Genomic DNA, 11,442 nt, shown 5'->3' on the forward strand with positions numbered 1-11,442 from the left:
GGTCTCCCTTTCCCAAAGTCATGCACATGGACAGCCAGGTTTGTTAGTCACATGGGATGCCAGGTCTTGTCCATAGACTGGATGTGTTCCTTGGCTTTCATTCTCAGAGCAGCAATACTAGAGCTGCGCTGGTCCACGTCCTCCAGAGGGTATTTATCAGGGTACGGTGCCGTGCACTGGTAGGGAGGAGGAGCCATACTCTGCATCCCCTGGCCCATGGACGGATGAGGATGAGAGTGATGATGATGAGGAGGGTGAGGGTGAGGAGTGGAGTTGAGGAAGCTGTGGCTGGGATAGCTGGGCTGGATGCCTTGAGCTGGACCCATGAAGCCTGGGATGCTGTGCACAGGTGTGGCGCTGGACAGGGGAGATGACAGCCAGGGATCCAAAGGGAGGGAGTTGGTCATCGGACCCATGCTAGTGTGAACTGGAGCTGGGCGGTTGAAGGAAAGCATGGGCGAGTCGTGGAGCTTCATGGAGCTGGCATCCATTTTTTCCTGCCGGCGCCATTTAGCTCTGCGATTCTGAAACCAGACCTGGGGCACAAAACAAACAAGTTCTCATGAAGTGTACCTAAATTACATTCTCCTCAGAGAGCGAAAGGGATCACAGTGTACATTTAAAGGCATAGTTTGGCTTTTTTGAAGCGAGGTGGTATGAGGTTGTTAATGATAATTAGTGTGTTACCCACATTAGATGACGGTAAGCACATGGGCAGTTTAGAGAAGCATTCAGGTGTCCTGACACTGAAGCTTAGCAATGTACTGCTGCGGATTGGGGCAGCTGTAAGCATATTTTAGCCACCTCAAAAAGGCACACCTAGAATCATCTATCTCAGTTTAAATATGCTATATTTAGAATATTATGGCTGCAGTATCTTCCAGTTTCCAGTCTCCCTCTGCAAAAGTCCTTCTTCTGTGCCCTTTGACTCATAAAGTTATCCTCTTGTCTCCACAGTCAATGGCTAATCGTTTTTTAGTAAAGTATTTGTGTATTCCATAAACATGTCTGTAAGTCTGACTCAAACAGCTGGTCTGTGGCGTCGCACATGCGTAGGAATACGTTGAGAAAATGTAGTGCCAAAGGAAAGGGCAATCTGATTGCAGCCAGGTAAAGCAGTGAAAATAGCGGACACTTAAACTGATACTGTTACTGTTGAGTTTCCGCCACCATCATCTACTGTAGGTTACCTCAATAAGTATCTCCTACAAACACACTTGAACTCTCCTTTAAATTAATTATATATATATGAATGATATATACATATACACTCACAAGCCACTTTATTAGGTGCACCTGGTGCTTAGTAAAGTGTCAGTGTGGTTTTCTGCTGCTGTTACCTTCCTGCTAGAAAGTATGCTTGCATGACTGGTGCGATCTCCTCACCTCACCTCCTCACCTGAGTACTGACTGAACTTTGGCATGTTTGTGCTTTCCTTAAGAGCAGCTCAGCATTTGGAAACACGCCAATTTAACTCTCAAGGTTACCTGTCAGCCTGTAATGTGGCTGTCTAATTATTCTACTGCTGTAATATATGGCCCAACACAAGAGAAAACTATAAGAAAACAAACACAAACATGCATACTTATTTATGTACAGACAAAATATATTTGGCTTTATTATGTCTGTAAAGTTGACTCTTATAATAGACTCATGTGTTAGCACACGCTGCCCTACTGTGCAGCTTTAGCGTTCTAAAACAGCTATATTAGACATATCTTTTTATTTTTTATTTTTTTTGTTGTCATTTTTTATTCTATGCTTGACTGTTTCAGCCTTTATGTTTTACTTCGTCTTAATATGTTTATGCATCAAACACCAAGGTAAATTCCTCGTAAGTGAAACTCTACTTGGTAATAAAGCTTATTCTGATTCTGATGTGGTGATGTTGTGGTTCCTCCTACCTGAACTCGGACCTCCGGGAGGTTCACCTTCATGGCAAGCTCCTCCCGGCTGTACACGTCCGGGTAGTGGGACTTCTCAAAGGCACGCTCCAGCTCATGCAGCTGGTAGGTAGTGAAGGTGGTGCGGTTGCGCCTGTGCTTCTTCTTGGGCTGCTCGTCCTTGCATGGGTCTGGAGACTTGCCCTCATCGCTCTCTACACTCTTCCCTAGTTCACTCAGCTCCTCATCACACTTGGTTGTGAATAAGCCGGTATCTGTTCAGCACACGAGAAAAATGAGTCAGGACTGTATATTTTTTTTTATACAAGTGTAAAATTTGTTACAAATATGACAAAAGCATAGTGGCAAACTGAAATTAAGAATGTAGTGACCACTTTCCAGTTGAACAGACATTAGTTTAACACTTGCGACAATAGGCTACTGTAGGTCAGTGAAGCAAGCAATCCCCTGAACTTCAATGAAGCTCAAAAACATTCCTAATCGGATTTATAAAAGTTGTTTCCAGTGTTGATCTGGTAAAACTGTCCTCATAAAGATGTTTAAAAACAAGAGCGTTCCCTTTCTTTGTATGGACTGAACTGTAAACCACAGTGTTAATTGCATATTATCACATATAATATATTACAGTATTTATTACTGACAGTGGACTCACCAATTAAACCACCAATTTAGTAATTTCTCACAGTATAGACGATTATGATTAAAGTTGTAGCTACAATAACATGAAAACCAAGTCCTGTCAACAGCCACTGACGATCTGTTAACTGACACTACGAGGCTTTTACTGCAGCTGTCTCTCCTCCTAACACTTATAAACAAGTTCCTTTATTATTCCTCTCAATTGTTCTTCGTCCCCTTCATTCCTAATCTTCCATAATAATTCTCCTCTTTCAACACCAGATAATGCAGAAAACATTAAATAGAGACGAATGAAGAACTTAACCCTGTCAAGAGAAGACTATTAATTAGTCTAACTGGTAAGTAATTGAATTAAGCAAAGTACAAAGATAATGATTTGGCAATTAGATCAGTCGCTCTTGTGAAGCAGCTACTCTCGACCTGAATCAGGTACTGCACATCATTCAGGTTGTTTGGGACAATGTTTCAGTTACTTTTAATTACTTTCCTGGTAGAAGTATTTTTAATATTTTATATTTCATATAAGAAGTGCATATTTGGCATCGAAGCAGAAATAAATAATTTTCAGGTGAGACAGACGGCAGTGCACAGTTGTGCAATGTTACACTGTATAAAATTAACAACTTGCAGACTTCATTTGCTCAGAGCACCGCCGTGAATTTTAGCCTGCATGAACGTTTCTTTCAGCCTAACATTGTTAAAACAGAGCAGCTAATATTGGCAGCGAGAGCAACAAGATAGGGAATCTCTCCTGCAGCTCCTGCACAGGGAGGAGAGAAAAGCAAAATGCAGTAAAGACTCTAACACTGAGCTGAAATGGAAACACTGTGCTGCAACATGTGCATTATTTTTTAAAGATGTGGTTATTCTATGGTTTTGAAAATAACAAAAAAAATATTTAAAACCTTAAAATTGAAAACTGAATCCCAACAGCTGAATATTCGAGTCAAGACTTGTGTTTGTGTCCACCTGGTGGAGTCCAGTATTCACTCTATTTTAGCTCTGTGTTAGGTCTCCACCAACTCCTGAGGGAAATATCTGGCTCTTTAGCTGTTAAATGCTTCATTATGTTCACCACCTAGTCGATAACTGTGTCTGTCTGATGTTTGGTAGTGTACTGCAGGTTTTTAGGGCTTTTTCACAGAAAAAAAGTGACCAAAAACAAAGCAGTAAATTAACGTAAATCCAAAGGGAGCTGAAGGTTAGAATTATAATTCTCTTTATCTTTAGATACCGGCCACAGTTTTCACATTGTCATTTCATACATTGTTAGTGTAAAAATGTACATTATAGCTGTAATTTCCAGTATTTAAAACAAATTTATGATTAACTACTACTGTCGGTGTGAAGATGAATTGTTCTGATTATATTTGACATTTTCTCTGTGTCATTGTTGATAGGTTTTCCAAAACTTCACTCTCCACATGTCACTGCTTCAGCAAGACAACTGACAGTATAGAAATGTAAATGTGAGCATGTTTCTGTGACAGAGATGTGTTGATGGAGATAAAGGGGGGGGGGGGTCATTGTGGTCTTTCAACTGGTAAACGGGAGCAGAGGCAAAGGCAAACCAGGATTTTAGGGGTTCATTTATCCACCTCTCATTAAGCAGCTATGACAAAGGCCAGGCTCTGACAAAGGCAGAGGTCAGGTCTGGTTCAGTGACCAGCTCTTGGCCTGTCAGCCCATCACAGCCACTGGTCTGAAGGCTGCCCACTGTTTATCAGCCAGCAGAACATCTCAGCTCAGAGAGGAGGGGGCCGACAGATACCAAACACAGAAAAGTTGCTCATTCAGGGGGAACTGGGCTGACTTCACAGGACAGTTGCATACAAAAGAGTGATGTCATTGGTGTTGATGTACGTTAATCACGAAAAACGAGCGTCTGCCAGGATTCAGAGAATGAATTTGAACCGTTTCATTTTTCTGTATAAAATATATCCATGTCCATGGAAAATGTTGTTTTTGTTTCTGCCACAGAAGCACCAACCACCTGCCAGATCCTGCATGTGAAAATAGCTTCAGATTAAACGTGATGAATTTGATTCTGAGACAAAACGATAACAATAACACTCGAATGCAATACAATCTAATCTGCACAGAAAAGATTAGGGGAATTCCACATGGGGATGGGATTGGGCTTGGGGACATAAACCCCCTCCACCATCTTGTCCTGTGATTTATCTCTCAATCTCAGCCCACACAGCCCTGTGTGTAACAGTGAATCCGCAAGTGAGTGGTTATACATGCATGCAAACGGCACAGAAATGCTGCACCAACACATACGGTTTACAGTCTTTACAGTAACTAGGGCTTCTGATTATTAGTAGCCTCTTTCTCTTAAACATATATTATTCCAAACTTGTCGACATGCAAACATTACATTTTATTTGATAGGAAATGTTTTAGCTATTTGTGAAACAGTTTTTAAAGCCATAGGTTTCATTAATAATACAGTATGTCCTTGCATGCACTGTGTGTTATACATGCTGTTTGATTAGTTCCTTATGAAAAACTTCAATGCTAATGGTGCAAACTTATATTTAGGCTTTGAAGTTTTTCATGAGATCACAAGTTGATTCTGGCTCTCGAATAAGTCTGAACCATGAAAGACTGAAACTGTGTTGGTGACCAGAAAACTTAACACGTATGTTTGCTCACAGGTGTCAATATCCCAACTTCAGTGCAGCAAAATCAATCCTATATCTAATCCAATTCAAATCTCTGAAACACTAAACCCAGCGCTGATACTTATTCAGCCTTCCCAGAGCAGAGGTGCTGCTGTTTGTGTATGTTCTGAGGAAAAAGATCAGATGATTCGTAAACTTTATCCTCAATAAAAAAACTCTGAAGCCGCACTGAAGCAACTCAACCAATACAAAGTTGATACAAGGTGGCGTGAAGTGCTCTTTAAGGGGATAGAAACATGGCAGGATGGAGGTCATGTAATCAGCAGCAGCTTGACTCACCATGGTACTGCTGCTGGTGCTCTGTGCTGCCGTTTCTAAGAGAGGAAAGGTGCCCGCTGTAGGTTGGGTGTGACGAGGGCTCCTGCTGCCTCCCAGGCTCTGCCAGGACATCTATGACCACTTTATGGTGTTGTGGGGCCCCAGTAGGGCTGAGCAGGGGGTCCTGGTCTTTACTGAAACCCAGGATGACATCGATGCTGTGAACGCGGCCCCCCACAGTGACACCCCCACCTTTGCCCATTTCGTGGAAGTTGCTGGGTGAGAGGCAGCTGTCATCCACCATGCTCATGGTATCCAGTGATAAATGCATTCGTGCGTCTGGGCACTGCAATCAGAGGAAAGGGGTTTAAGTGAAGGACTAAAGGTACAGTAGCAGGACAGAGATCACCTGGTGGCCTCAGCCAACTCTGTCCATCTATCTAAACCAGCTTATCCTCTGCAGAGACACAAGAAGTCCATCCTTTAACAAAGTACAGTACGTACTGAGGAGAATGCTGATGCACAATAATGACACAAGTTCCTCCTTAATCCATACTTTTTGAACTTTTTTTAAGGAATGATCAGCACTAATGACCCTACAGTGTTGATTATGAATAGCTAAACCTAGATTTATATAAATCAAAGTCCCTCTATTGGAGTAAAGAAAATACTTTATTAGACACACCATTGACACATATCTTGTCATTCTACTAATAATGTTGCCTCCCAATACTTAAAATACTGTAAACTCATAACAAGAATCCCAAAAGATCCAAATCAGAGAAACATTTCCATATCTACAGGTGCAATGTCTGCAGTGTTGGACTGTTTCTATGAAGCAATTCATTCATAGGTCGTATAATGTTTGGATAAAATAATGCATGTTGCTGAGGAAAAAATTAAATTTGGATTTGCTTTTAAAGATACGTCTGCAAAAGACGAAAAAGAGCCTTTTGGCCAAATCTGGGACACCCAGTAAATCACTCTGACAAATATACATACTTAATTAAGTGAGTTAAGTAAAGTGACTGGATTGCAATTGGAAGAAATGTGCACAATTTTGATTCCTCATTTGTTTATTATTTGTGCTCTGCTTTGCAGTAGAAATAAATCTACAGATGTGTGAAAAAGATCAGATTCCAGGTGCTCACACAGAGGAACAGGATTATGTGGTGTTTTGATTAAAAACCTTTCCAGCATGGATGTTCAGTGCATGCTGAGATTTACCTACTGAGCACACCACTATCTTTTTAGACCCACAAATATCCAGTTGCATGGTGAGTTCAGTGTCAGTGAAAAGTATTAAAGTATAAAAGCAGACAGTAGCAGAGCCTACCTTTTGGAAGTAATTACGTTGAGCTGTTAAAGTTGCTGATGCCGGTGCTCCACCTGTTCCTCTTGGCAGCTCACCCTCTAACTTCACTCTTCCCAGATCCGCAACGTGCACCGCTCGCAGTCACTCAGCTGGCTTTGCTTACCTTGCATCTCTCTGAATAACTTCTCTATGTAGCAAACAGTCCTGAAAGAACACGCTGTTTCAAGTGCAACTGAATAAAGCCACTCGGTGCAAAGAGCGTTCAACAACTGAGTTCAGACGCCATGTACTCCAGCTCAGAGAGGAGAGTGGAAGAGGAGGAGGACAGAGAGGGAGAGGTGGACAAAGCTGAGGGGGCGTAGGAGGTGAAACGAGGGGATTAGGAGAGGGTTATTAATTGGAATCCTTCCCCTGTAAGAGTGATTGGCAGCTGGTTTCTGCTCAAGTAATTGTTTTAAATGTCATTTTCATTCACCCCCACAGCAGGAGGCCCAGGCTAATGAAGCCTGCACAAGACTTTCTTTCATAAATTTATTGTTTTAAAGACAAAAGACCCACTGAAAGTTTTCACTAAGCACACCCAGCCCCCCCTTACGTGGACCTAAACAAAGAAAAGGAAACTTTGAAATGATAACACATGGGGTTAAAACTACTATATCAGCATCGTCATGTTGATAACCTATTCAATCATAGTAGAAATGTTTTGCATAATATCTCACCAAAAACATAATGTTTATTTTATTATTCAAAACTGACATTACTAAGTAATATTGTCTTAAATGTCTATATCTTAGTTTCTGTGACTTTCCTACAATATGACCTGTCTTGGTTCAGACATCTTGGTATAAATAAATAAATTTGAAAATAAAAAAATAAAGTAAGAGCAAGAAACAGAAGCTTATTTTAGCAATATTCAAAAAAGCATTTAAAATGTTTTAAATTAAATGTCCTGTGTGTCAACTATGTTCAGTCTCACTGCTCTGGCCGGTACTTAGCCGCGGCTCTGGAGTGTGCGAGCACGTGGGCGCGAGATTTTGAGCGGTAAATGCTCAGAAACAAAATGTGAAGTGGGTTCTTCAAATCAGGGAATCCATAATTCAGAATCCATTCATCTTGTTTGTCTATCTCTGTTCAATTACATTCACCAACTTAGTTGTTTACTTAGGCTCTTTACATTGACTCTGTTACAGATTAGACATCCGAGCTAAAACCAATAAAACCCCAGTTGTGTCTAAAGGTACTGGCTTAAAACATGTGCCAACTAGTGCACAATGTCTTATTCAATACAACAACAACAACACCACCACAAAAAACATACATACCATAAAGTCTGAATAGAGAGGAGGACGAGCTGGATGGATGGGTCAAACAAACACCTTCACCTAGTTGTTTGTGAACAGTGTGAAACCAAAAGTCAATGTTGACTACTTCAATTACGTAATAAACATACTTAATTTAAGTGGTTTTGTGTAAATTAACAATGTGTAAAACTGAAGTTTGGAATGAAAACGAGGTGTTAAATGTCATGGAAAAGATCTTTAAAAGTGTTGCTGTATTTCTACTATTTCTTCCCAGGAGATACCTTTGTAGATAAAAACCTTTGACTCAAAAAGCTGCACAAAAAGAATTTTCACACAGGAAACAGCATCTCATCACACATACACTGTTTCAAATGGCATTGGAGCAAATAGTCAATGTAAAAGCATTTGTGATCACCATTTTAGGAAACCACATCTTCAGTTTTGTCAGTGGTTATGAAGTGAAACTCAACAACAATTTGGGCAAAATCATTCAGGCAAGAAAGAAAGATAATGCTGCAGTGATTTCTGAATGCTCTAACCTCTACACTACCTCGGTCCTGTTGATGGGACAGTCAGTGCAAACTCACGCTGTGCTGCTAAAACCTTTTATTCCCATTAGAGCAACCAGCCTGTTTTTTTCAAAGTGAATCACTGCCATTAAGCTTACGGAGTTATGATTGCCTTAGGAACCAGTTCATTCCCTGATCATTGTTAAAAGATTCTTGTCCTTCCACTGTTTCCCTGTTAGTGTAATTTCACATAAATAGGTTAAGAAGGAGCAGTGCCGTTATCAAGCTGCTTAGTTTTATCAGATGACAATGTAAGTCTCCCTGATCCTATTAGAGGTAAAAGCAGCTAACGTGTAAATGCACAGTGTCAGCTTACTGAAGGAGGTGGAGAGAGACGACAGGGGGGAGGAAGGGGAGGGGGAGAGAAAGGGTGATGATGGCGAAGGTGAATTCATGTGATTCTCTAGTTCTCTGTCATGCAAAAGCATACACTGCAGAAATAGAGAACACTGCTGTGATTGGCCGACAACTTGTTCACGCATGCTTCCCTCGTAGAACCGACGTGCAGCCGCTAAATCAGTCAAATTTGACAACTTAAAGCCATGATCAGAAACATTTGGGATATCTTGTTTCTAGCTGCCTCCTTGGCGGTAAGATGTAACTGCAGGCGAGTCTGTTCTTTCAGAGCCCTCCATCTTGTCAAGTTCATGGTCACTATGTGTGTTTATTTATTTTATTGCTCTTTTGAAAACTTTATTGAAACGCAGTCTCCTCTCTACTTCCAGTCTGTCCCCTATATGTTACCCTCTAAAATCCACACACACACACACACACACACACACACACACACACACACACTTCTGCCCTTACTACTAGCCTGACGCAGAAGTTGGAAGTTCCTCATTTCTCATTACATGTGAACGCAGCATAACCGGCAATGACCAGGTGTACTGACAGACCAACTGCTGTAGGCAGTGTCACTAACATGGAGGCTCATTTACATCTAGCCCGGAAATGTCGCCACAGACACGAATATTGAAATACTCAGCAAAATGCAAGTACAAGTACTATCATTAGCGGGTCATATGATCAGTCACCATTGTTTTGACTCACTCTTTGATAGATAATAACTTGGCCGATGATTAACTTGATGAAAATCTTACAGATTATATCTTTAAAGCTTTATCCACATACTCACCAGATGAAAGGACATTTGTTCGTCTCACTTTCCGTAACTTGTGTAGCATTAAAGCATTGGGGAATTAGCAAACTAACCAGTTCCCCCATGCGTTCATTCGACAGAAAATGAGCGTGCTGCCTCCGCTCTCCTCCAGGCGAGCAACAATCCCCATTCCCCAAATGCTAACTGAAAACAGTTCAATGTCCTTTCGACTCATTCTGTTTCTATGGCTTACGTCCACTTTGGCCTTCTAGTCACGTCCATGGATGTGAAAAGAGAAATGGATACAGCGTTCAAGGTGGGGCCCTGTTAATTCCTATTAACTATCACGTCTAAAAAAGATTAGTTAAATTTTTAATTTAGTTCATTAGTGTAATCTAGTACTCCAGCTTACTTTAATGGGGATGAAATTATTTAATCGTGGTGAGAAATCCAGCAGGAGCAGGCGGGACAGGATACAGAAAACCGTCCCCTGCAGGGTGTGGATCGATCAGGTGGGTAACGACTCTACTGATCGGTTTCGATCGTTTATCTTTTCCCTTATTGATTCCTGCAAGATCAATCTTCTGTGTGAAAAAAGTAGTCCTACACAGATTTTCACTATCTACACATCTATTTAACTATCTATGAGCCTGGACACAGTGTAGATGGACTTCAGCTTTCTTTTTATTTAGGTTTTCAGGTTTTCCAAAGAAGAAATCTGCTGCCTCCTCCCGTGGCGCTAACGTTATTATAACACCACACTTGGACCGTTTCTTCATCTCGGCGTTGCTGCAAGTTTCCAGCAGTGTAGATGCACGAGTTTGATGCTTTTGTTTTGCATGAGCAGCCGTCAGAAAAACATGCTGGCAGCGATCAAAGGAATTGAGAAGCTCAGAAGCATACGGTTCCAGTTTTGATTCACTACACACTAGGATCATTATCACGACAATGCTTAAAGTTGTACCCTTACATTAATGTACGATACGCTTTAAAGCTAGTCAGGTCCCCTCAGCTGAGGACCATCATAGCGAGAGACACAGCAATCATAAGAGAGAATATGGGTAGAAATTTCTTTTTTTTAACTTTTGTTCATAAATAAGGGAAACTTTCTTTTTAAGTCTTCTTGTTCTTAAATTTGGATTCAGCCAGCAGACACCAGCAGCTAGAGGTGTTTCTAAAGGACTACGTGAGTGAAATGGTAGTCATGGCGAACAGAAGGATAACAGGTAAAAGGGCACCGAACAGTCTGGTTGTACAGGGTGGGGTCTTTATTTGGACGGGCTATAGGTAATTTCTGCAGCTAAGGGAAGCCCCATTCTTGGAATGAGCAGATAGCTCAGACGTTTTCTTCGAAAAGCATCTTAACTCACGTATTAGCTTATGAGCAAGCACCTTTACTTTTGACCTAAGACCCTTTGAAGCACCACCACAACTGAAAACTAAACCCAGATTAAAAAAAAAACATGGATAATTCCTACAATAATTATGCTATTATAAGTTCAATAAAAATTTAGATGTAAATTTGATAAACCACATTTTATATTCAAGTGCAATCGTTAACTGCTGTTAACGTTCAACAAACGCAATCATGTTCACAATTATTTATTATGTTTGTTCGCTGTGAGCAGGAAGCCAGTTTCAAATGAAATAAAGAAACATAAGC

At 40.9% G+C, this 11,442-nt stretch overlaps 1 protein-coding gene across 1 annotated transcript; it reads right to left on the reverse strand.

The window, feature by feature from the left end:
* Nucleotides 1-47: 47 nt before the first annotated feature.
* Nucleotides 48-5,823, reverse strand: rx1 (retinal homeobox gene 1; the record flags this gene model as incomplete). The annotated part of the gene is made up of 3 exons (XM_083940095.1): nt 48-536; nt 1,906-2,159; nt 5,514-5,823. The coding sequence occupies 3 exons, from the start codon at nt 5,821-5,823 to the stop codon at nt 48-50; spliced, it is 1,053 nt and encodes a 350-aa protein (XP_083796221.1).
* Between the last annotated feature and the right edge of the window lie 5,619 nt (nt 5,824-11,442).

Source organism: Echiichthys vipera (genome assembly GCF_963691815.1).
Source record: "Echiichthys vipera genome assembly, chromosome: 3".
In the NCBI taxonomy this organism is placed as follows: Eukaryota; Metazoa; Chordata; class Actinopteri; order Perciformes; family Trachinidae; genus Echiichthys; species Echiichthys vipera.